Here is a 27,150-nt window from a genome sequence, read left to right as displayed (position 1 = left end):
AAAGACTCTAAAGCTTGGTATGACGGTAACGAGGACAGACGAGCCCTAAGATTAGTTGAACGGAGATGGAGGTCATCACCATCCACGGACCACCTTAAACTGCTCAGATCCTCCGGAAACTCGTACTATAGAAAGATCAGACACTCAAAAGCAAACTTTTTCAAAAATCAGCTAGATCAAGCCGAGAACCGACCCAAGAAACTATTTGAACAAGTCAAAACTCAATCTCTTGGCGTAGCTCACCCTCCCCAAGATGGTCAATGTTCTCCACCCAGCTGCTAAGAATTTTCTTCCTTCTTCACGAGAAAGAAGGAACTCCTAAAAAACGGTCCTACTTAAGGCCTCATTAGCTCAGATTGACACTCAGAAGGACACGCCATCTCACACTCAAGCAACCCCAAGCACCTGCAAAGCCAAGCTTGCACTCAAAAACAACGCCTCCTGGGCCTCCTTCACAACCTACAGCGAAGAAACAATCCTAAAAGCACTCATGTCCTTGAACCCCTTCAACCACTTCTCTGAACCCCTCCCTGCTAACTACCTTAAAGATCTCATACCGGTGCTATTGCCACTTTGGACAACGATCATCAATGCTTTCTTAGTCCAAGGAGTTATGCCTGATATTCTCAAATCAGGACATGTTTCCCCCCATCTTGAAAAAAATGACGGCGGACCCCGCGGACCTAAATAACTACCGACCAATTTACAACATCTTAACTTGGGCAAATCTCCTAGAAAAATGTGTTCTCAGCCAGTTAGACAACCACATCACCAACTTCCACCTGCTCGATAAATTTCAATCTGGCTTCCGGGCAGCGCATAGTACGGAGTCGGCCATGACCCACATAGTAGATAAAGCACTAAAAATCCTAGATCAGAACGAAGCCTGCCTACTCATCCTACTTGACTTATCTTCGGCTTTTGACACCGTCAAACATGATAATCTACTAGACCTCTTGCAACACAGAATGGGCCTATGAGGGTCAGTTCTAAATTGGTTTACCTCTTTCCTCCGAAATAGATCCCAAAGGTTCAAGGTCAACCAATCCCTGTCCAGGACCGTCCCAGTTACATTAGGAGACCCGCAGGGCTCCTCCCTCTCACCTACACTGTTCAACTTATTCATGGAGCCACTCACTGAGATCCTCAACTCATCAAATATCCACTTTCACACGAACGCTGACGACACACAACTATATTTAAAGATAAACTCTCCGGATGACATCAAAGCTCTCAATCTAACTCTACAAAAAACTCAGTCTTGGTTGACTGAAAACCACCTCAAACTAAACTCCCTCAAAACCAAATTCCTACTAATCACCCCCCCCCAACCAAACAGACGACATACAAGAATGGCTTAAACAACTTACAGCACTCAACTGCCAGCCTCTTATAATCGACTCAGCAAAATCACTAAGAGTAACTCTGGACAGTAACCTAAAGATGCAAAAACAGATCAGTGACGCAGGAAAAGGAGCAAACTTTCAGATGCACACCCGGAGAAAATTAAAACCCTTCCTCCCAGCAAATGACTTCAAACTGGCAGTCCGAGCACTAGTAATTCCCAAACTAGAATATGGTAGTGCAACTCTCTGTGGACTCCCTAGATCGACAACTGCCCCGCTAAGAGCATCACTCAACTCAGCAGCCAGGCTCATCACAGGTTCCAAAAGACATTGCCACATTTCCCCCTGACTTCAAAGCGCTCAACTGGCTACCCTTTGAAGCAAGAATTCAAATAAAAATCGCTTGCATGACACACAAAGCCCTACACCACAACACCCTGAGGTACCTGGCCCAGAAACTGGAGCTCTCGTTTGGAAACAGATCCTCCAGGAGCGCCAACAACCTCCTTTTGAAGCCTCAAAGAGTTGGCAAGTGTGAGAAGTTGGCCTGATGTATGATGTCACTAGTTATAGTGTACACCTTATATCAGTCCAAATACCCTTATGGTGATTGGTTGTAAAGTCAACCTTATAGACCAGCTATCCTAGTGGTAGCATGGACAAGAGCAGTCTTAGGCTAAACTCTGAATGGCATGTGAAGCCAGCTGTGATACCATATATAATCCCTTGAATACCAAATGAAAGGACACCACAACAGATATATATATAAAATAAAGTGTATTTATTCTAAGCAAACCCTCAGCACTCTTTATGAGTTTAGAGGTAAGTACAACACAGTCTTATTAATGCATACAGTAAGTCACACAGGTAAGTAATACAGTTAGGCCCTAGGGGCCACGCAAACCATATACTAAATAAGTGGTATAAGAACCACTGTCACGGAAATAGAATAGGCCTAGGCCTAGGGAATCGCTGGGGCTACACTACACTAGCGTTAGTTAGGGAGTGGGAGGCCCACGGGATTCGTGTGCAGAGTGGAAACACTCACGCGTAATGCGTAAAAGTCAATAGCAATGTTACAGTTTAGAAATAGATAGATTTAGGACACTTCCGGAGTAGCTAGGAAGTTGAGACTTGAAAACTAGACACTAGGATAGTCACTATCCTGATGAGCACCGGAGTACCCAAGTTACCTAGCCCACAGGCTGCGGGTGCATAGGGGTGAAGATGCGTCGTTTTCGTCGTCGACTCCTATGGATGCCTGAAGAAAGATGCTGACAGGCAGTCAGGGGAGAGTGTCCGGTGGATCCCAAGCCTGGGATCAAGAAGAGAAGAAACCTGCAAGCAGAGGGGACAGAGTCAAGGTCACTAGCCAGTGACCACGTGGAACCAGGAAGGAACCAGGCGATGTCGTGAAGAGTTGCAGGGGAAGGTGAAGCTTGTCGCTGGAGCCAGGAGGACCAGGAAGCGTCGAGGACGACCAGGACCAGGAGGCGAGCTGTCCCACGAAGGCTCTTGCTGTCGGCGGCGTCGAAGTTGGACTAGGACTCACCAAGCCTTGGCAAGCGGAACCCACGAAGAACAAGGGACTTGCTTCTGGTGCAGACCAGGAAGGTCTGGGGTGCTTCTTCTTTGCAGAGAAGCGGGAGCCAGTCTGGAGGAGCCAAACCAGCGCAGAAGATTTTAGGGAGCGTCGTCACAAAGGCCACTAGCCAGCGGGCAAGCAACCGGACAGACGCGGCAAGCAGGAAAATGCTGAAGGGCCCCACGCAGGACTCGTGGAGTGTGGGGGGCTGGTCTTCGGTGCAGATGGTGCTTGGGGTTGGGGCTTCTCAATCCCCGGTGCACAACTTCGAGGGTACCTCAGAAGCTGCGCTGTAAGTTACTAGCCACTTTTCCCAGGTAGCCGGTCCCACGTCGCTCGTCGCCTCCACGGATCTCAGCTCTGCTGCAGATGTGGATGAGGGTCGGAGAAGTCTGGAAATCAAGGCTCTGGTCGGGCTCTGCAGTCGGTTCCTCGTCGAACGTTTCACAAAGCAAAGGGTAGTCACTTGATGGTGCCTGTTTGCACAGGGTAGCCACTCCTTGGCTACAAGGGAGATTCTTCAGTCTTCTTCTTTCGTCGAATGTCGAAGGTCCAGAGTTTCTGTTCAGTTTTGCAGGTTCAGGATAATCTAAAGTCTTGAGGCCCAACTCCCACTCTTATACTAATCTGGGGGGCTGGGATACCTGCTAGGTCACGCCTTATGGGTGGGACCTGGGAGGGGGTGGTTACACCCACTTCCCTTTGTCCAGTTTCGCGCCAGAGCTGGGGCTGGAGTGCCCCAGCGCCGGTTTGAACTGGACTATGCAAGGAACACCTTGTGTGCCCCAGGCATGTCTCATTCCTTTCAGCCCACCCTGCCCCAATACACTAAAGGCTGTCTGGGGAGGTGCTAGCACCTCCCCAAGCAGGAAACCTATTGTCCAGGCCTCCCTGGCTGGGATCCCTCCCAGCAGCAGGAGGTCAGACTTGTGTCGTGGCAGCAGCATCCATTTTGTGATGCTGAGGCTTTGGTCAGAGGCTAACAGTTGAAGTATGATTTTAACATGTCTTTCCCTCTAGAAGGGGGGAATAATATTCTCATGTCCAGAAATGGCATGGGGGTATTATTCCCGAGTGTTAGACACCTTACACGACATGCTTTGATAAAGCCAAACCATAGTTACCATAACCGTCTAAGATTATAAGGCACTTTAAGAGTATATGGTAGGCTATATCATAGAACAGCTATAAGGACATGGTTCCGAAAGCTGCAGACAGGCTCAGCTCATGCTAGAGCACCATCTCACATGTTACCAAGCACTCTGCCTCCAGGATTGTCAAGGCCTGCCATAGGAGTGACTGATAGGTACACATGTGTCTATATGTAAGTTAGGTATAGGAATACTACACCTAAGCAAGGGGTGATTACACGACCTTGCCCCAGCTGAGTGATCAGCCAGTTGTGTCAAAATGGAAGGCCAGGCCAGGGGTGGCACAATACATGCTGCAGCCCCTGGTAGGCCTAGGGTACACCTATGCCCTGGGTACCTAGGGTACACTGTACAGGGGCCAATAAGGTGATCCTATCCAAATGGGTTATGCACCTAAAGTACATAGTAGTAATTTAGAGAGAGAACAGCAGGGCTGTGGGTCTGATTAGCAGGCCCACAGCCACATCTAAGTCGTAAACCAGTAAAGCAAAAGCAAAAAGTGGGGGTGAACATAGAAAGCAGACCCTACTCTCCTACACAACCCCCCCCCAAACTTAGGGACATTAAACTAACCTTGACCAGTTGAGTCTTCATGTTCTAAGTGGAAATATCTGGAGAGTCCATCTGCATTGGCATGGTCAGTCCCAGGTCTATGTTCCACTGTGAAGTCCATCCCCTGTAGGGAAATGGACCACCTAAGAAGTTTGGGATTTTCACCCTTCATCTGATTTAGCCACAAGAGGGGCTTATGGTCTGTCTGAATCTTGAAGTGAGTGCCAAACAAGTATGGCCTCAGCTTCTTCAGGGCCCAAACCACAGCAAAGGCCTCCCTCTCAATAGCTGACCAACGTTTCTCTCTAGGGGTCAGCCTTCTACTTATAAAAGCAATGGGCTGGTCTTGACCATCTACATTCAGTTGTGAAAGAACAGCTCCCACACCTAACTCAGAAGCATCTGTCTGGACAATGAACTCTTTGGAGTAGTCTGGACTTTTCAGAATAGGTGCACTGCACATGGCCTGCTTCAGGTCATCAAATGCTTTTTGACAGCTTGCTGTCCACTGAACTTTCTTTGGCATCTTCTTGGAGGTCAAGTCATTAAGTGGTGTCACTATGGACCCATAGTTCTTAACAAACTTTCTGTAGTACCCAGACAGGCCCAAGAAAGCTCTGACCTGAGTCTGGGTAGTTGGAGGAGCCCAGTCCTTTATGGTCTGGATCTTGCTCTCCAGTGGTTGAACCTGACCCCCACCAACTAGGTGGCCCAGGTATACAACCTTGCTCTGCCCTATCTGGCACTTAGTGGCCTTGATAGTGAGGCCTGCCTTTTGCAGGGCCTCTAAAACATTCCTCAGGTGGACCAGGTGATCCTCCCAGGTGGAGCTAAAGACAGCAATATCATCAAGATAAGCTGCACAATAATCATCCAACCCAGTAAGGACTTGATTCACCAGCCTTTGGAAAGTGGCAGGTGCATTCTTCAAACCAAAGGGCATTACCACAAATTGATAATGTCCTCCTGGGGTCGAGAAAGCAGTTTTGGCCTTTGCACTCTCAGCTAGTCTGATTTGCCAGTAGCCTGCTGTTAGGTCAAATGTGCTCAAAAACTTAGCAGCTGCCAGTCTGTCAATGAGCTCATCTGCCCTAGGTATTGGGTGGGCATCTGTCCTAGTGACAGCATTGAGACCTCTGTAATCCACGCAAAACCTCATCTCTCTCTTACCATCTTGGGTGTGAGGTTTTGGCACAAGGACTACAGGACTAGCCCAAGGGCTCTCTGAAGGTTCAATGACTCCCAGCTCCAACATCTTTTGTACCTCAACTTTTATGCAGTCCCTGACATGGTCAGGTTGCCTGTAGATTTTACTCTTCACAGGCAGACTGTCACCAGTGTCCACCTCATGGGTGCACCAGTTTGTCTGACTTGGGGTCAGAGAGAACATATGTCTGTAGGCCTGCAGAACTTGTCTGCAGTCCTGTTGCTGATGGACAGTGAGGCTGTCAGAAAAGACCACACCATCAACTGAGCCATCATCAGGGTTCTGAGTCAACAGGTCTGGGAGAGGGTCACTCTCTTCCTCCTGCCCCTCATCTGTAGCCATGAGTAGCCCCATGTCTGCCCTGTCAACATATGCCTTCAATCTGTTGACATGAAGCACCCTGTGGGGGCTTCTGGGAGTCCCAAGGTCCACCAAGTAGGTGACTTCTCCCTTTTTCTCAACAATAGTGTGGGGTCCAGACCATTTGTCTTGGAGTGCTGCTGGGGCCACTGGCTCCAACACCCACACTTTCTGTCCTGGCTGGTAAACAGTCAGTACAGCCTTTTGGTCATGCCAAGCTTTTTGGAGTTCTTGGCTTGCCTCAAGGTTTTTAGAAGCCTTCTTCATATACTCTGCCATCCTGGAGCGGAGACCAAGTACATAATCCACTATGTCTAGTTTGGGTTGTCTGAGAGGTCTCTCCCATCCTTCCTTCACCAAACACAGGGGTCCTCTTACAGGATGCCCAAACAAAAGCTCAAAAGGGCTGTAGCCAACCCCCTTTTGTGGGACCTCTCTGTAAGCAAACAGAAGGCAGGGTAAAAGGATGTCCCATCTTCGCCTAAGCTTGTCTGGTAATCCTTTTATCATTCCCTTTAGGGTCTTGTTGAATCTCTCAACAAGCCCATTGCACTGTGGGTGATAGGGTGTGGTGAACTTATAGTTAACACCACACTCCTTCCACATTGCAGTCAAGTATCCTGACATAAAGTTGGCACCTCTGTCAGAAATGACCTCCTTTGGAAAGCCCACTCTGGAGAATACTCCAAGCAGGGCCCTTGCCACAACAGGAGCTGTTGTGGTCCTCAGGGGAATTGCTTCTGGGTACCTGGTGGCATGGTCCACTATCACCAGTATGAATCTGTGCCCAGAGGCTGTTTGTGGGTCCATTGGTCCTACAATATCTATGCCCACTCTTTCAAAGGGGACCCCCACCACAGGTAGTGGTATGAGGGGGGCCTTTGTGGTGCCACCTGATTTGCCACTGGCTTGGCAGGTGACACAGGAGCGACAAAACTCCTTAGTATCTTCTGACATATGGGGCCAGTGAAAGTGAGGGACAAGCCTGTCCCAAGTCTTGTTCTGGCCTAAATGTCCTGCAAGGGGAATATCATGGGCCAAGGTTAGAAGGAAGCCTCTGAACTTCAGTGGTATGACCAACCTCCTGGATGCACCAGGCTTGGGGTCTCTAGCCTCTGAGTACAGTAGCCCTTCATCCCAATACACTCTATGGGTACCTTGAGCATTCCCTGCAGCCTCAGCAGCAGCCAGCTGTCTGAGGGGTTCAAGAGAGGGGCAGTCTAATTGAGCCTGCCTCAGATCTGCCCTGGAAGGTCCCCCTGTCCCAAGAAACTCAACCTGATCAGGTTCAAGTTCTTCTAGGACAGTTCCTTCAGGGCTCTCAGAACCATCCTCCTGGGAGGGCTGATCCACCACCTGAGGCAGGGGGGAAGGCACAGCCTTAACCCTACTGCTCTTTCTCTTGGATTGTGACTGGTCCATAGTTTCAGGATCCAGCACTGGTTCAGTGTTGCACTTTTTGGCCTGTGACCTGGTCACAGCAAGGACATGTGCATCTATCCCCAGCATTTCTGCATGGGTCCTATACTCCACTTCAGACCAAACTGAAGTTTCAAGATCATTGCCCAGTAAACACTCTACAGGAAGGTCTGAACTAACAACAACTTTCTTGAGGCCAGTTACCCCTCCCCAGGAGAAGTTAACAATAGCCACACTATGGGAGGTAGTGGCATTGCTAGCGTTGGTCACTAGGTAATTCTCACCTAGTATGATCTGTCCAGGGTCCACAAAAGCAGGTGTCACCATTGTGACACTAGCCCCAGTGTCCCTGTAGGCCTGAGCCATTCTTTGGTTGATAAAAGGTGTCTGTCTGTACTTGCCCAGGTTACTGGGGCCTACAGTAGAGGACAAAGCTAAGTCCCCATCACAGATCAGGACAGCCTGAGTAGGCACTCTGACTAGGCCAGAATCCTCCTCAGTTCCCAGGGTTAACCCTACTACACCCTTTTGCTGGGAACCACCACTTACAGCTGAACTAGGGGGTACAGTTGCCTTAGGGGCAATGGTGGCTGGGGGCTTATCCTTTTTGGTGCACTCACTAAACCAATGTGAGGTAGACTTACAATAGTTGCACCATGGTTTCTTTTGGCCTTCTTTCTTCTTATCCTTTTTGGAACCACCCTCCCCCTGAGCCTTTTGGGGGCCTGGTGAAGACTTCTGGTCTTTTTGTTTCTGCTCATTACCCTTCTGGTCTGCCTTTTTCTGATCACCGCCCTGGTTCTGGTTTTTCTGCTTAACTCTAGTCCTGACCCATCTATCTGCCTTCTTTCCCAATTCTTGGGGAGAAGTCAGATCAGAATCAATCAGGTGTTGATGCAATAGCTGGTTTTGACAGTTGTTAAGTATTTGTTCTCTCATGATCAAATTATACAATCCTGTATAGTCCTTAACCTTACTTCCCAATAGCCAGCCTTCCAGAGCCTTAGTGGCACAATCTACAAAGTCAGTCCAGTCCTGAGTCTGTGTCTTCTGGGTATCCCTGAACAACAACCTGTATTGTTCAGTGGTTAGGCCAAACCCATCAATCAGAGCACTCTTCAGGACAGTGTAATTATCTGCATCCTCATCACTAACTGTGAGGAGCTTGTCTCTTCCTTTCTCAGAGAAGGAGAGCCACAAGATAGCTGCCCACTGACTTTGGGGTACCTGCTGTACTTTGCAAGCTCTCTCCAAAGCAGTTATCCATTTGTGGATGTCATCCCCACACTTGTAGGGAGGGACAATCTTGCTCAGGTTTCTATTATCATAGTGCCTGTCTCTATCTCTAGGAATGTTGCTGCCACCAGTGGGTTCTAACCCACTTAACTTTTGTTCTCTAGCCAGAGCAAGCTTCTCTTTGGCAAGGGCAAGTTCTTCCCTCTGAATCCTCAGATTAGCCTCCCTCATTCTGGCTGCATGCTCCTTTCTCTCAGGTGAAGTCATTCCCCTGTGAGAGGAAGCATTAGAGGTGTTAGAGACATGGGAGTGGATGGATTCCCTTGAAGGGGATCTGTCCCTCCTGCTTCTCTGTGAATGTCTACTTGTGGGTCTGTATGGGGGGACCCCATGCAAACTCCCATGTAAACTTAAGTTAGCCTGGCTAAGTCTCCTTACTTGGCTCTGGCTGTCTACCTCCCCATCTGAAGGCCCATCTGACTCCTCTGTGGTGGGTAGACCCTCCTCTGCGCCTAGGGCACCTTCCTGTGATGCCCTCTGAGCATCATACTCCTCTAGGAGTTGTCTTAACTGAAGGAGGGTAGGGTTTGCACCCTGTTTTATTCCTCTGGAGGTACACAATTGTCTCATCTCCTGGAATGTTAAGGTATCATACCTAGAGGGGGTCTTCTGCAGACCTGCCCCTCCTGAGAGAGCATCTACTTGATCTCCTCCCAGAGGCATGATCTAGTGAGGGTGTGGTGTGTGCACCTACCTACACTAGTTGTATCTACTAAACCTTTCTAGTAGTTGTAGTCAGGGTGTGTTATTCCCTTCAACCTACAACTACAAAGTCCAGTAGGACTTAAGTATAATAATCTATGTTATATGTACCTAGACAATATCTGTGTGATCTTTCAATTTAGTATCTCAAGATTACAATGGTATTACAACAGCAAGCTCAGATCCCACCCGCTGCTCACCAATGTGAGAAGTTGGCCTGATGTATGATGTCACTAGTTATAGTGTACACCTTATATCAGTCCAAATACCCTTATGGTGATTGGTTGTAAAGTCAACCTTATAGACCAGCTATCCTAGTGGTAGCATGGACAAGAGCAGTCTTAGGCTAAACTCTGAATGGCATGTGAAGCCAGCTGTGATACCATATATAATCCCTTGAATACCAAATGAAAGGACACCACAACAGATATATATATAAAATAAAGTGTATTTATTCTAAGCAAACCCTCAGCACTCTTTATGAGTTTAGAGGTAAGTACAACACAGTCTTATTAATGCATACAGTAAGTCACACAGGTAAGTAATACAGTTAGGCCCTAGGGGCCACGCAAACCATATACTAAATAAGTGGTATAAGAACCACTGTCACGGAAATAGAATAGGCCTAGGCCTAGGGAATCGCTGGGGCTACACTACACTAGCGTTAGTTAGGGAGTGGGAGGCCCACGGGATTCGTGTGCAGAGTGGAAACACTCACGCGTAATGCGTAAAAGTCAATAGCAATGTTACAGTTTAGAAATAGATAGATTTAGGACACTTCCGGAGTAGCTAGGAAGTTGAGACTTGAAAACTAGACACTAGGATAGTCACTATCCTGATGAGCACCGGAGTACCCAAGTTACCTAGCCCACAGGCTGCGGGTGCATAGGGGTGAAGATGCGTCGTTTTCGTCGTCGACTCCTATGGATGCCTGAAGAAAGATGCTGACAGGCAGTCAGGGGAGAGTGTCCGGTGGATCCCAAGCCTGGGATCAAGAAGAGAAGAAACCTGCAAGCAGAGGGGACAGAGTCAAGGTCACTAGCCAGTGACCACGTGGAACCAGGAAGGAACCAGGCGATGTCGTGAAGAGTTGCAGGGGAAGGTGAAGCTTGTCGCTGGAGCCAGGAGGACCAGGAAGCGTCGAGGACGACCAGGACCAGGAGGCGAGCTGTCCCACGAAGGCTCTTGCTGTCGGCGGCGTCGAAGTTGGACTAGGACTCACCAAGCCTTGGCAAGCGGAACCCACGAAGAACAAGGGACTTGCTTCTGGTGCAGACCAGGAAGGTCTGGGGTGCTTCTTCTTTGCAGAGAAGCGGGAGCCAGTCTGGAGGAGCCAAACCAGCGCAGAAGATTTTAGGGAGCGTCGTCACAAAGGCCACTAGCCAGCGGGCAAGCAACCGGACAGACGCGGCAAGCAGGAAAATGCTGAAGGGCCCCACGCAGGACTCGTGGAGTGTGGGGGGCTGGTCTTCGGTGCAGATGGTGCTTGGGGTTGGGGCTTCTCAATCCCCGGTGCACAACTTCGAGGGTACCTCAGAAGCTGCGCTGTAAGTTACTAGCCACTTTTCCCAGGTAGCCGGTCCCACGTCGCTCGTCGCCTCCACGGATCTCAGCTCTGCTGCAGATGTGGATGAGGGTCGGAGAAGTCTGGAAATCAAGGCTCTGGTCGGGCTCTGCAGTCGGTTCCTCGTCGAACGTTTCACAAAGCAAAGGGTAGTCACTTGATGGTGCCTGTTTGCACAGGGTAGCCACTCCTTGGCTACAAGGGAGATTCTTCAGTCTTCTTCTTTCGTCGAATGTCGAAGGTCCAGAGTTTCTGTTCAGTTTTGCAGGTTCAGGATAATCTAAAGTCTTGAGGCCCAACTCCCACTCTTATACTAATCTGGGGGGCTGGGATACCTGCTAGGTCACGCCTTATGGGTGGGACCTGGGAGGGGGTGGTTACACCCACTTCCCTTTGTCCAGTTTCGCGCCAGAGCTGGGGCTGGAGTGCCCCAGCGCCGGTTTGAACTGGACTATGCAAGGAACACCTTGTGTGCCCCAGGCATGTCTCATTCCTTTCAGCCCACCCTGCCCCAATACACTAAAGGCTGTCTGGGGAGGTGCTAGCACCTCCCCAAGCAGGAAACCTATTGTCCAGGCCTCCCTGGCTGGGATCCCTCCCAGCAGCAGGAGGTCAGACTTGTGTCGTGGCAGCAGCATCCATTTTGTGATGCTGAGGCTTTGGTCAGAGGCTAACAGTTGAAGTATGATTTTAACATGTCTTTCCCTCTAGAAGGGGGGAATAATATTCTCATGTCCAGAAATGGCATGGGGGTATTATTCCCGAGTGTTAGACACCTTACACGACATGCTTTGATAAAGCCAAACCATAGTTACCATAACCGTCTAAGATTATAAGGCACTTTAAGAGTATATGGTAGGCTATATTATAGAACAGCTATAAGGACATGGTTCCGAAAGCTGCAGACAGGCTCAGCTCATGCTAGAGCACCATCTCACATGTTACCAAGCACTCTGCCTCCAGGATTGTCAAGGCCTGCCATAGGAGTGACTGATAGGTACACATGTGTCTATATGTAAGTTAGGTATAGGAATACTACACCTAAGCAAGGGGTGATTACACGACCTTGCCCCAGCTGAGTGATCAGCCAGTTGTGTCAAAATGGAAGGCCAGGCCAGGGGTGGCACAATACATGCTGCAGCCCCTGGTAGGCCTAGGGTACACCTATGCCCTGGGTACCTAGGGTACACTGTACAGGGGCCAATAAGGTGATCCTATCCAAATGGGTTATGCACCTAAAGTACATAGTAGTAATTTAGAGAGAGAACAGCAGGGCTGTGGGTCTGATTAGCAGGCCCACAGCCACATCTAAGTCGTAAACCAGTAAAGCAAAAGCAAAAAGTGGGGGTGAACATAGAAAGCAGACCCTACTCTCCTACAGCAAGTAGAAAACATATAATCGCGCCTTCTCTGGAATTGCTCCAAGGATTTGGAATGCACTACCCCCAGAAACCAGACTCAACCCATCAACTGCCTCCTTCAAAAAAGAAGTTAAATCTCTTCTCATGACGAAATTCACTTGAACATTATTTAGGACTCGTAGAACAACCAGCTGTAACATAAGTCTTTATCTCGAAATACAATGTTTCTTTTGTACATTGTTTCTTTTGTTTAACTACCTTACTTGTAAAGCGCTCTGATACCCGCAAGGGTCATGTTCGCGCTATATAAAACCTTTCAAAATAAAATAAATAAATAAAAAATAGTTCAATGCCAAAGGATTTAACGATAGGAATAAGTGGGCGCCTGTATATATTAAATAAAATCTGACTTATTGCTGACCCCTGCGGAACCCCGTGTTGGACCGGGCTCTTTGTAGAAGCAAAAGGTGGAATGGTCACTGCTTGTTGCCTACCTGTCAGATAGGACTGAAGGCATTTCAGTGCCAGACCCTTAACTCCAAAATTGATGAGTCTTTTCAGTAGAATGCCGTGGTTCACCGTATCAAATGCGGCTGACATGTCTAGTAGCACCAAAACGACCAAATTACCATTCTCAGGATGTATTCTCAGGTCGTCAAGGACTATCACTAAGGCCGTTTCTGTTCCGTGCTCAGGACGGAACCCGAATTGAAACTCATCTATCAGGTGGTTTTCTTCTAAAAAGTGAGAGAGGGATTTACTGACTCCTCGCTCCAGAATTTTAACCGGATAGGGTAGCAGGGAGATGGGCCTATAGTTGGATGGGCATAGAGAGGATCAAGTGTAGGTTTCCTTTATCCAGTGACTGGCAGCAGATTTGACGCAGCCGGGGGAAGAGTTCTGAAGTGAATTCTTTCCATATACTCTGCAGGAGAGGATCCAGCGGCGAACCGGAGGAAACACTCAAGGCTAGTTTATTAAATATTTCCGCAGTGGGAATTTGGAAATACTCCAACGTGGCTTGTCGATCTTTGTCTGTTCCTTCTTCCTGTTTCCCTAACAACGCTGGTATGAATAAATCATTTTCATCATCCACACTAGTCTCTTTAAGTTAAGACCACCAATAATTTTGTTGATCTTCTCGTCGAAATAGACTGCGAGATCATCACAGAGTTTTTGGGTCGCTATGATCTTATTACTCACACAAGCAGGTTTAGATAGGTCCTTCACTATATTAAAAAGAGTTGTAGCACTGCTAGGTGCTTGCAGAATAATTTTAGTGTAGTATTCAGCTGTTGACCTAGCGATTGCTGCTTTGTATATGACCAGTTGTGCTTTCAAGGCTTTTTTTATCTGTTTCATCATAAAGCTTCTTCCATTTTCTTTCTTCCTGTTTACATTCTTTCCGCTGTAATCTCAATTCCTCACTATACCAAGGGGCTGATGGTTTGTCTCTATTTTTTAACCTCTTCACTGGTATGATCTGGTCCACAGTATGGTTTAACTGATCACAGAAGGTCTGATAATTTTCTTCCGCCGACTCACTGGATTCAAAAGTATTCTTTTCCGTAAGTAGCGGAATATGTTTATTTTTCAGCAGCCTAGTCCATTCCCTTCCCTGATGAAGGTTCCCAGGCTGAGTCGCTCTATTACTCACACTTGGTGGAGTTAGTAGAAAATGAATTAAAAAGTGATCGGTCCAACATAAAGGCAGAACTTCGACCACCTCTACCTCCATGTGATTAGCAAATACAAGGTCTAGGACATGGCCTCCTTGGTTGTAACACCAGTTGTTGCAAGTTAAGACTCTCACATGCTTGCACTAGTTCTCTCAAGGCCGGCCAAGACTCCCGTTACCCCAGAGGTTGAAGTCACCCAGTATAATCATCCTGGAATGGGTCAATAACATATTATAAAAAATGTCAATCAGTGCCTGATACTGGGGGGACTGTCCTTCTGGAGGCCTGTAACACACTATACCTGAGAACAATTGTCCCCTAGCCTCTTTCAGGGAGAACCCTAATAGTTCTATACCCTCTACGTCGTCAATGTGTAGGGAAGCAAAATTCCATTTCTCTTTGAATATTACTCCGACCCCCCCCTCCTCTCCCCTCTAGCCATGGTTTGTGAAAAACTTTATACCCTGGGGGGCAGGCTAGCCCTAGTTTAACTACAGAGTCAGCTCGCATCCAAGTTTCAGTTAGAAACAGCACATCCAAATCATGGCATTCCAACAGAGTGAAGACCTCTTGATAGTGCTTAACTGGGGGTCTGGCGTTAACTAAGCCACATTTCAGACTATCTGATATGTGGTCAGCCATGATGATGTTTCCCTTGCTCAGAGTATCTTCTTTTAAACACAGAGCATCCAGCTCACCTATACGCAAGAGTTGCTCCATTGAGTAGCAGAGTCTAGTGTTTCCTGGTAGATGACTGGCAGCGTGGCTGGCGCTGTGCGCGGTCGGGCGCAGACGGGCTTGCCTCCGGCGCGCGCGTGCTGTGCGCTTGCATTACCCTTCCTTAAATAAGGAGGAGAGTTTTAAACAGGGTCAACTAGAACGCTGACTAAGATGGCGTGTGCTTGGTGACCCGCTCTGACAGGCGGAGGTACACCAGCTCACCTTGGTCAACGAAAGTACAAGTGCAGGGTAAGTATTAAAAACTGACTTTCCAGTTACAATAAATCTGCAAACAATTATTTAATAATTCTAAAAACAGTATTTCTAAAGTCAGGTGCTTCGCTAAAACGCGCTGCTGTCTGTCAAGCAGTGAGCGTTAAACGCACAGCGGATAATCTCTGTGGCCGCGCGCTTGCATAACCCTTACTTAAATAAGGAGGAGCGTTCCAAACAGGGTCAACTAGAACGCTGACCAAGATGGCGTGAGCTCGGTGACCCGCTCTGACCGGCAGAAGGATTACAGTTCTGCTCAGTCAGCTGTCAGAGGAAGACTCCGAATTTCTACGAAACCCTACTTTTTCTCACATGCTGACTGAATTTCAGCTCTATACTTCGAGCTGAACAGAAAATTATGTTTTTTTAATCGTTAGTTCAGAAATGCACCTTAGGCATAACTAACAACCACTTTAGCGTGATGAACTATACGTAGATTTGACACGAGACGCCTCTAACCTGACTAATCTTTCATGGAGACAGGAATTTTGCATCTTGATTAAAATGATTCTTCTGTGAAGTGCGAAGCTCAGAGGCAGCGCGCGCTAGACATTCTAAATCTGCCTTCATCAATGCAGCACTAGAATGCCAAGTTGTCTATAGCTTTCCAGCAGCCATCTTGGAATTTCTTGCTCTTTTAGTTAGGTTACTTTTTATTATCTTAAGCCCAACCCTGGACATACATGCTGGCTTCCTTCTGATTTTGCCCAACTTGAGTGGGGTCCTAACAACATCGAATCATGTCTCAACAATGAAGTTTTCGACAACGTATATCGACTCGACATCAACGGTGCTCTCTTCCTCATCATCGTATGTGCTATGAACGTCGAACCAGCTCTTGACAGTGAGCAAGTAGGTGCTGTAGCTCTTCTCGACATCAAATGGGAACATAGTTTTTTGCCACATCTCGTTTTTTTGATCTCCCTCGACAGAAGTCCTCTGAGGGTGAAACAGGGGCACTGGTAGAGGGAATAGGCTCTCCTCACCCTTCAGATTTCTCTAATGCCAGAGAATTGTGCCTTCTCCAGTTCTCCACCTGACCATGGAGGCAAATCTTCTCTCTCTCCCTCTAAGTGCCTTGGAGAAGGTCTTGCAATGGCAACAAGTCTTGGGGTCATGGGAGGCTGCCAAACAGATTCGGTGTGGGTCTGTTTTTGCCATTTTTCTGCCACATTCTGGGCATTTCGCAAAAAGAGATGGCAGATTGAGAACGAATAGATATATTTTCTGTCAGGAAAATATAAAAAAATACTCTTCAATCCAAAGGACGTCAAGTGAATCACTTTTGGTGGGAAAAAAGTAAACATTTCTGATTTCAGCGGAAGCCGAAAAGATAACTGCATAAACTGCCACCTCCAAGGCATGATGGATCAATGGAGGTCAGGGTGTCCTTAATGGTGCAGTGTTCTATTCTCATTGTTTTTAATGCAGCAGCCTACACAGCTACATTGTCCTTTCTTTTCCTATCATTTACTTTAAAAGAAGCAAAAGGTGTTTGTGAAGGTTGTCTTTATAAAAGGTCACTTTTAATTATTCTAAGTGATTTTTAAAGGCTTATGCCTTTTTCTTCCATGTTTTAAAGTAAAGTATTCTGTTTCGCAATACAGACTGTTTTAAGGTTGCAAATGTTCCTACTTTGTCACATGTGCTGCCTGTCCTTCGAAGTAAGGCAAAGAAAATGTGACTTGGAAAGAACTGCTCTGGGGTACCCACACGTGGGCAGGACTATTCAGTGCTTAAGATTATCAATAGAGATCCCCTGAGAGTTAACCTCGGTGTATGGGCACCGTAAAAATAATTAGAACAGTACTATAGATCAGCCCACCTCTTTATAATAAAAACTGTGGATAAGTGAAGAAGCTTCAGTTGTCAAACATTAGGGCATGTCCAATGTTTACAGAAACCAATTAAACAGGAGGTGTGGTGAGGGATTCACTGTAGTGTACAAAAACTCTCACATAATCAAAGATCATTAAACACCGGAGAGTGCATCTTTACTTATTCACTGCTCACCACCCAGACGTTCTCCTCCTTGTTCCTCATAATCTACTGACCAGCACCAGACAAAGTAGAATCCATCAACACCATCTGGACCCTATATCTGACAATACAATTGACTAGACTAGCGTGATCTAAGTACACTAGGAGATGACACCTTGTTTGACAGGTCTACCTCCACCAGACTGTAGGTCTACTCAACCTTGATGCGCTTAGCAAGCACATGCTCAGTCAAAGGAACACAAACCATCAATTGGAGTGACCAGGATCACCATATCATTTACATCAACGTAATCTTTTTAACTGCTCCACCATTACAAACACCTAGGACCACGAATATTCACAGTTCATGAAAATGTTTCAAAATCGTTACATCCCTGACAGAATTCTGTGCTATGCAGCCACTGAAAATATTGATGTTTGTTAAGTCGTTCTATCACTGGCTCACCAAGGTGTCAACAAAGTTGCTCCTACTACTTTCCCATGGTACAGGTAACTGTTCTAGAAGGCGGGCTTGCCTCAATACAAACATAAATATACATAAAAAGTAAACAGAATCCTAGAATGACAGTGCTAAAAAAAACACACACATATACAAAGAAAAAACATGGTATAGCGGCATTCCACAATCTATAAGAATAACTTGGCCTAACTCTTCCTAAATGACCTTGGGATGAATGAGTCCACATTTCTCACAGGACTTGGGGTTGTGTGTCAGCTCCATACGCAACAGGTATAACTTGTGGGGACCAAAATGGACATCTGCTCATGTTCTGCTCGAACCCAATTTTTCTTGGAGGTGATATCCTGCCTGCATTGTAGAAATTGAATTGTTAAGACGAAGAATGATTGCACTATTCAAAAGCTACATTCATCCTATGCATTGCTCAAAGGAAGGCACTTCAGAATCATGTGGAAAAAATAAACTGTAGTCAGAACAGCAACGTGGTGCTCGTTTGGCTCTGGAGATGCCAGGTACAGGCACGGGAGAGCTGTGGCCCCTTTTCCACTTCCAGGTTGGGGTACCGAGGTGATTTAAGAGTTAAGCATTCTCCAGCTAGAAGCATCCATCAGAAAAAGTAAAAAGCTATATCAAATGAACCATTTATTGATAAACTGGTCAAAAATTGCACTTGTTGAGATTTCCTTGTGTAAAAACCCTCCTCCAACCAACAGAAAGGTTTCTGACAGACTCAGCATTAGAGTAAAATCTAAATTGACCGCAAAAACACAGTAGACTCTAGCGCAGTTGCTCGAATCCTTCTGCCTGACTTCTCAGCAGCTTTCGACTCTGTGGACCACCAACTACTACTTGAAAGACCAAATGACACAGTAATACAGGGTATGGCCCCTACAATGGATTAATTCCTAACCCTAACCCAAATCATATGAATCAAGAGAATTTCTCATTCTGTCACAACTTCGAATCGTATCAATACCTGGTAAAAGGTAAGGTTTACTCAGGAATCAACAACCTTCCCCCTCAACTTCAACATATACTTGTCACCACTCTCTAAACTTATCAACTGTTTGAAACATACCTATCTAGACCCAGATTATTCTTAAACTAGAAAATCGATCACATTTAGTGACATCTGGACTGCTGGTAGACTACTGGATGTTTCTATACTCATCAGAAACTTTTTATCAAAAACTGACACCTTAACTTGTGGTTTATGGAAAACATATGACCCAGCTGCAGCTTTGCCTATAGAGATTACATCTGCCCCTAATAAGTTGTCAGAAGTTAAGAACTTGCAAGGAGCTCTGGAATCCCAAACTCAGAGGCTACGTCGATAAGGTGACTGAAAGATCCTTCCACACTATGATAATGTTACAACTGAGCTTTCTCTATCAGGGCTACCCCCAATAGGGTTCAGTGCTGACATGCCTGAAATGCTGTGTGTCACTGAGGCAAAGGCTTCTACCCTTTTGCCCTTAGCATCAAGGTGGCAGTAGTTCTTGTCTGGTAGCACCACATAGTGCAAGGAGGGATCCTGAGTTCACACCTGAGCAGCTATGATATAACTGAGAAGACAAATTCTGCCTCTTTGTACTTTTTCTCAAGTCTGGCAAGAAAGTTGGGCCTGTTACTGGATTTGTCATGCAACTCAGTCCGTAAATGCTTGAATAAGGAAATGGCTCTGACTGATCTCCTTTACTTGTCTATTAAGTTGAATACAAAATATGGATTTGCCGCTGTAGACATAGGTTCATTAATTTTTTAAAACACTTTGTCTACAAGACTGTGAAAGCAATGAATGTTATGAGGAGCTGGACCTCTAGGGTAAGGCTTCAAATTTGGTTTATCAGCCATGATGTACTTATCAAATTCATGCTGCGCATCATGAAGGATGCTATCCTGATCATCATTATCACCACCATCATCACTTCCATCTGGAGCTTGTTCAGAAACATCTAAGTCAGTTTTGTTGTGTTTCCACTTCTTCTGGAGTAAGATGTAAGAGTTTTGGTTGGACGCACAGCAATTGGTAAATCTGCAGGCACTTTCTGTTGAATATTGTCAAACAGAAAAGTGAAGAGCGCTGGTTCACATATAAAAGCTAAATGGAGTTAGACAATCACACAATTTTCCATGATGGGCTTAAATGAGTTTAGTAAGCGTGATGGGGCCTGAGGAATAGGAGACTGTGGAAAGAAAAGCTGGCCACCACAGCCTAATGGTTTTTCATGAACTTGTTCACATTCAGAGTTACAAGGAATTAGATGAATGACCAGGTCGTGAGGATCTATGCACTTGTCATCATGTTCCTCACCACCAGGAGAGGCTCTCCGTGATAGCTGTACACTTTGATACTTATGTCTAGTCTCTGGGCCAGATGGAAGCTCCTTTAGGATTTGCATTTAGAGTACAAGTGTCATCCTTACTGGTGAGAAATTCTGCATGAAAGCGAAACTACAGGCCAAGCCACTCTGTGGTATCACAGGAAGTAGAGTCATCAAAGAACAAATTATCGACAAAAGTACCATCAGGGGAACAGACTATAGTGGAAGGTACAGAAGTTGTGGCTGCCAACAGAGTTGAAGTTGTTAACAATGAACATGTAGAGTTTATCACTGGTGCTACTGTTGATGAGGTTCAAGCTTTTGGCTTTGTAGCGGAACAGAGGTATTTTTGTCATCAAAGGCAGCAGGCATAGATGATGTATTTGTCATCAGTCTTGGACTCCTTCTTCAAGGATGAGGACTTAACTGTAGTTGTGATTGAGGATTTACTCATCAAGGATGCCGACAGCCGAGGTAGCACCTTGGTGGAAAACTGAGAAAAAGCTGGTGAAGAATCTAAGAACTTAGATTTTTAATCATGGCTGAACATTCGCCCCCACCCTGACACCAAGAGTCCTGCACCTTAGAGACAAGCTTTAGAATCCCAGAATAGGTTAAGACAGTCACAGAAGATGAGACTCCGATCAGGAACAACTTCTGATTTTTTACTTTACTTGAAGGCACATTTTTAGATGAATCCGTAACCTGAAGAACAAGTTACTTACCTTCGGTAACGCTTTTTCTGGTGGATACAGTATCTGCCTGTGGATTCCTCACCTTGTGAATATCCCCTGCGCCAGCATTCCAAGGAACTTTTTACCCCAGCACTCCACGTCGACGTCATAATGCATCGGCTCTGCTCGCGACTCCGTATGACGTCACCGGAGCCATAAGAGGCCCACGTCGGCGTGATGACGTCAGTTCCACCCATTTTTTCCGTGCCTCCGAGGCGAACAGGTGGACCAACGACAGACTCAAAGTATACACAGTATACCATAAACAACCACATATACATAGCATACAAAGAAAAGGAATGCTAAATAAACAAGCATTTCCTACATATGTACAAGAAAGTATAAAAACATTCCAACAAGACCTCTTTCATAGTATATAAAGGTGGACAACGGGGAGGCGGGTGGGCCAGTGCGGAATCCACAGGCAGATACTGTATCCACCAGAAGGAATATGCTACTTACCAGTATGCATCTGTTCTTGGCATGTAGAGCTGCAGATCTATACACTGTGCATAGATCGCAATCTGGTGTTGGGCCCGGATGATTGCAGTTTGTTTTTCCTCTTGGAAAGTCTTTGGAAGTCACGAGTTCGGTGACTCCTCCCTTGGTTCATATTGCGCATGGGCTTCGGCTCCATCCTCAGATTGTTTTTCGCCAGCAGGGAAAGATGGAGCGTAGTGGAAACAGTAAAGAAACACATGTGTGTTGTATCTAAATAAGATAAGACTGGAACGGTAAAAGGTAGCCGGGGAGGCGGGTGGGCGTGTATAGATCTGCAGCTCTACATGCCAAGAACAGATGCATACTGGTAAGTAGCATATTCCGTTCGAGGCATATGAGCTGCAGATTATACACTGTGCATAGATTATATAGCAGTACCCAACACTAGCGGCGACCACCGGCATCCGTTGTAGTTGTTTGGAACAGTGTTTTTAGTACAGCCTGGCCCACACTAGCTTGTTGCTTGGTTTGCACATCTACACAGTAATGTTTTGTGAAAGTGCGCGGTGTTGACCATGTGGCTGCTTTGCATATGTCATCTAGTGGTATATTTCCTAGAAAAGCCATAGAAGCCCCTATCTTTCTCGTAGAGTGGGCTTTAGGGGGAACCGATAGCGTTCGCTTTGCTTTGTGGTAGCAAATCTGTATGCATTTTACAATCCACCTAGCTATCCCTGATTTAGAAATAGGGTTGCCTTTATGTGGTGGAGAGAAGGAGACAAATAGCGGTTTGGTTTTCCTGAAAGGTTGTGTACGTTGGATGTAGTAAAGTAGAGCCCTTTTAACATCCAGTGTGTGTAACGCTCTTTCCGCAACGGTTTGAGGTTGTGAGAAAAAGACTGGTAATTCTACCTACTGGTTTAGATGGAATGGAGAAATGACTTTGGGTAGAAATTTTGGGTTGGTGCGGAGTACAACCTTGTTCTGATGCATTTGGAGAAAAGGTTCCTGTATAGTGAGTGCTTGTATTTCACTAACCCTTCTGAGGGAAGTGATGGCCACTAGAAAAGCTGTTTTCCATGTGAGAAATTGGAGCTCACATTTATGTAATGGTTCGAAAGGGGGTCCCATTAACCGTGTGAGAACTATATGAACAAGTTACTTACCTTCGGTAACGATGTATCTGTAAGAAACATTAGTTAGTTAGATTCCTCACCTTAGAATATCCCCAGGCGTCAGACGGGATCCGGAAGATTTTTCGCCAGCAATACCCCTTACGCGTCGCTAGGCGTCGTCTGCGGCTCCGCGTCCGTCGTCGGCGTCGTGCGCCGGGATGACGTCGTCGGAGTACTTAGACGCCACCCTCGCGCGCTGACGTCAGTTCTTGTACATAGCCTTCCGCGCCAGGAACGCAGAGCCATGCAAAGACCGACACTGGTGCCAAAAATAAAATCTAGGGGCCTGAAAGGACAACCTTAACCCTAGATGTCAGTTCGCAGAACGGGGAGGATGGGTGGGTCGGTGAGGAATCTAACTAACTAATGTTTCTTACAGATACATCGTTACCGAAGGTAAGTAACTTGTTCATCTGAAAGAAACACGTTAGTTAGATTCCTCACCTTAGAATAGATACCCAAGCAATACCATCCCCGGTGGTGGGTCTGCGAACTAAGATCACACCAGAAAGTCCTGGAGGACAGAACGGCCAAAGAAGCCATTCCTCCGGACTTGGCTGTCAAGGCAATAATGCCTGGCAAACGTGTGTAGCGAAGCCCACGTCGCCGCCTGACAGATGTCCTGCAAAGGGACTCCCCGTCCCAAGGCAGTAGTAGCCGCCGTGGCCCGAGTAGAATGGGCGCGCAGCCCAACAGGAGGGTCCTTTTTAGCCAAGGAATAGCAAATTTTTATACACAAAACGACCCACCGAGAGATGGTCCGTTTGTGCACAGCTTTCCCCTTCTTAGCGCCCACGTACCCAACAAAAAGCTGGTCGTCCACCCGGAACTGTTTTGTGCGGTCCAGATAAAAGGAGAGCGCACGTTTTGGGTCCAGACGGTGGAGCCTCTCTTCCTCTTTGGAAGGATGCGGAGGCGGAAAGAAGGTGGGCAAGGTGACAGACTGCCCAAGGTGAAATGGAGTCACCACTTTAGGAAGAAAGGAAGGACGAGGCCGAAGGACAACCTTGTCCGGATGAACAGACAGAAAAGGAGGCTTTGAAGATAAAGCCTGGAGCTCACTCACCCGTCTAGCCGAGGTGATGGCTACCAGAAAAGCAGTCTTAAGAGTCAGAAGACGAAGGGGACAATTGTGAAGAGGCTCGAAGGGAGCGCACATCAAGAATGTCAAGACCAGATTCAAGTCCCACTGAGGCATTACAAAAGGGACAGGAGGGAACGTGTGTGTAATGCCTTTGAGAAAGCGTGTAACCACAGGGGACTTGAAAAGAGAAGGCTGATCAGGAAGCCGCAAGAAGGCAGAGATGGCAGCAAGATAACCTTTCAGGGTGCCCAGGGCAGAGCCCTGCCGGGCCAGAGAAAGAAGAAAGAGGAGAACCTCAGAAAGAGGGGCGGAAAGGGGATCCACAGCCTTTGCTGTGCACCATGCCACAAATTTGTTCCACCGGCAGGCGTATACCGACTTTGTGGAGGGACGCCTGGCTGCCAGAATGACATCACAGACTTCAGGAGGCAAGTCAAATGGCATCAACTGCCGCCGCTCAATCTCCACGCATGGAGGTGGAGGCTGGACAGGTTCGGGTGGAGGACCGTCCCCTGCTGCTGCGACAGAAGATCCTCCCGAAGGGGCAGACGTATCGGGGGATCGGTCAACATACTGAGTAGCTCGGGATACCAGTATCTTCGTGCCCAATCTGGAGCCACCAAGATGACTTGGGCCCGGTCGTGCCTGATCTTCTTCAGCACTCTGGGCAGAAGTGGTATAGGCGGAAAGGCGTACAACAGACCGCAACTCCACTCGTGACGAAAAGCGTCGCCGAGCGAGTGCCGCCTTGGAAATTCCAACGCGCAGAACTGCTGACATTGCGCGTTCTCTTCGGTGGCGAATAGATCTAACCAAGGCTCTCCCCACTGCTGAAAGAGACCTTGCGCCACTTCGGAGTTCAGACGCCATTCGTGATCCATCATGCACCGGCGGCTGAGTTCGTCTGCTCTGGCGTTCAGAGAGCCCGCCAGATGTTGAACCACTAGGGTGACGCCCTGGTGTTCCAGCCATGTCCAGAGGCGCAGAGCCTCCTGACAAAGGGTCCACGACCCCACCCCACCCTGTTTGTTGCAATACCACATGGCGGTGGTGTTGTCCGTGAACACCTGCACGACACTTCCCCTGACAGAGGGAAGGAAGGCTTTCAGTGCAAGCCGGATCGCTCTCAACTCCAACAGGTTGATGTGGAGACGAGACTCCGCCGGAGACCAGAGGCCTCTGATCTCCGCCTGTCCCATATGGCCACCCCATCCCAGGAGGGATGCATCCGTCACTACGACATGCTCCGGTTGGGGAAGGGAGAGGCTCTTGCCCTTGACCCACTCGCGGTCCGTGAGCCACCACTGCAACTGCTGTGCAGTGCCCTCCGAGATCAAGACATGGTCGGACAGGTTGCCGTGATGCTGGGCCTACTGAAACTTCAGGTCCCACTGCAGAGCCCGCATGCGCCGCCTGGCGTGATGCACTAGTAGGATGCAGGAGGCCATCAGCCCCAGAAGCCGCAACACTAGCCTGACCGAAACCCGGGATAGAGGCCGAAAGATGGGAATCAGGGCCTGTATATCCCGGACCCGCTGTTCCGGTGGATGGACCCGGAACTGCGCCGAATCGAGAACCGCTCCGATGAAGAGGAGCTTCTGAGAGGGACTCAGGTGTGACTTCGGCACGTTGATGGAAAACCCCAGCAAATGCAGGAGATCCGCCGTAGTCTGGAGGTGGGAGACGACTGCCTGGGGCGAGCCCGCCTTCAACAACCAGTCGTCGAGATAGGGGAAGACTGGAACCCCTGATCTGCGCAGATGAGCTGCGACCACCGCCATCACTTTCGTGAACACCCGAGGGGCACTGGTGAGGCCGAAGGGGAGCACGGTAAACTGAAAGTGCTCTTGGCCCACCGTGAACCGCAGGTAACGCCGGTGGGCCGGCAGGACGGGGATATGGAAATATGCGTCCTGCAAGTCCAACGCTACCATCCAGTCTCCAGGGTCTAGGGCAGCTAAAACCTGAGCTAACGTTAGCATCTTGAACCTTTCCTTTCGGAGGAAGGCATTGACGTTCCGGAGGTCCAAGATAGGGCGTAGGCCCCCCTTGCCCTTCTTGGGAACCAGAAAGTAGTGGGAATAACAACCACGACCTACTTCTGGACTTGGAACGCGCTCGACGGCCCCCTTGGCCAAGAGAGCCGAAACTTCCTCGCGGAGAAGATTCAAATGATCCCCCGAGATACGGTGGTGCTGCGGTGGCATGGCTGGAGGGGTCGTCTCGAAGGGGAGGGAGTAGCCCCTTCGGACGATTTGCAGCACCCACCTGTCCGATGTTATGGACCGCCAGTGGAGCAGGTGATGGCGAACTCTGCCGCCCACTGGCGTGGTATGGGCCTGAAAGCTCGGACTAGGAGGGCTTTGAGGCGGATGCTGCCGGGGTGGAAGTGGGCTGACCACGTCGGCCTCCATTTCTGCCACGGCGGAAACCACGTCCGCGACCGCGCGCAGGTTGGTTCTGCGGCTGGTGGCTTTGCGGACGTGAGGAGGCGCCCCTTCCTTGGCCACGAAAGGGGCGAAAAGCGGAGGTGTGCGCCCGCGGAGCCGAGAGGCCCAAGGACTTGGCCGTAGCCCGGGAGTCCTTAAAGCGGTTCAGCGCACTGTCCGCCTTCTCACCAAACAGGCGAGTTCCATCAAAGGGCATGTCCATGAGGGTGTTCTGGACATCCCCGGAAAATGACGTGGACCGCATCCAGGCGTGGCGGCGGAGCGCCACCGTGGTGGAAATCGCCCTACCCAGCGAGTCCGTGGTGTCAAGCCCACATCGTATGGCGTGCCGTGCTGCATCCCTCCCATCGGCCAAAGCCTGGTTAAGACGCGTCCGGACCTCCTCCGGACACAGGGGCAGCACGTCCTCCACCGTATCCCACAAGGAATGGGAATAACGGTCCAAGAGACAGGCGGTATTCAAGGACCGCAGGCCCAAACTAAGGGACGAGAACAGTTTCTTGCCAAACTGCTCGAGTCTCTTGGAATCCCGGTCCGGCGGAGCGGTCGGGAAGGAGGATTGGGAGGTAGAGGCCTGGATAACCAGACTCTCGGGGGTGGGGTGTTGGGACAGGAAACTGGGGTCGCCCGGAGCAGGGCGGTGGCGCCTGGCAACGTTCCTATCCACAGGAGGGACTGTGGAGGACTTGGAGCAGGTGCCCTGCAGAACGTCAGTGAGGGCCTCATTGTACGGCAGCAGAGGCTCAGTGGAGCTTGCTGAGGTTTGAAGCACCTCAGTGAGGATGTTAGTCCTCACAGCCACGGCAGGCAACTCGAGCCCAAGGGCCTCGGCCGCCTTGCGCAGCACCACAGAAAATGCTGCACCCTCCTCCGAAGCCACGGTCGGAGGAGAAGTGAATCCAGTGTCTGGCGAGGTGTCCAGCCCACTGGCCTCCCCCAGTTCATCTGCCCAGTCCTGAGAAAGCTGTGACTGAACAGCCATAGGGTGCTCGAACCCCTCCCAGTCGCCCCCTTCTTCCGATTCCTGATAAACAGGAGAAATGATCGGAACCGGACTGTAGAGATGGTAGGACTCAAGCGGCGTCGGATGCGGCGTCGGTCGACGCCGTTGCGGCGCCGGGTCCGGAGGAGGGCTAAACTGGGGCGGTGTCGGCGCCAAAGGCGTCGGCGGCGCCGGAGGTGTAGGCGTGTGCGCCGGCGGCGCCGGTGGCGGCGTCGGTGGTTCAGTCGCCGGCGCCGGTGGAGGAGTGACTAGGTCAACCGGAG

At 48.5% G+C, this 27,150-nt stretch overlaps 1 protein-coding gene across 5 annotated transcripts in view; it reads right to left on the bottom strand.

Moving 5' to 3' along the window:
* The window catches only part of LOC146816482 (exportin-5-like), a 1,867,381-nt gene that overhangs the window by 590,835 nt on the left and 1,249,396 nt on the right, over nucleotides 1–27,150 (bottom strand). The window contains exon 33 of one of the 5 annotated variants that reach the window (XM_085610331.1): nucleotides 17,887–18,024. The exons of the other annotated variants lie outside the window; for them this stretch is intronic. Coding sequence (XP_085466457.1) covers nucleotides 17,906–18,024 — 119 coding nt within the window. The 3' untranslated portion in view covers nucleotides 17,887–17,905. Of the gene's footprint in view, nucleotides 1–17,886; nucleotides 18,025–27,150 lie in introns of those variants that run through there. 5 annotated transcript variants of the gene reach the window in all.

This window comes from Triturus cristatus, chromosome 6, assembly GCF_964204655.1.
Source record: "Triturus cristatus chromosome 6, aTriCri1.1, whole genome shotgun sequence".
NCBI lineage: Eukaryota > Metazoa > Chordata > Amphibia > Caudata > Salamandridae > Triturus > Triturus cristatus.
The sequence above is the reverse complement of the archived record's forward strand: the minus strand, read 5'-3'. Positions and strand labels throughout refer to the sequence as shown.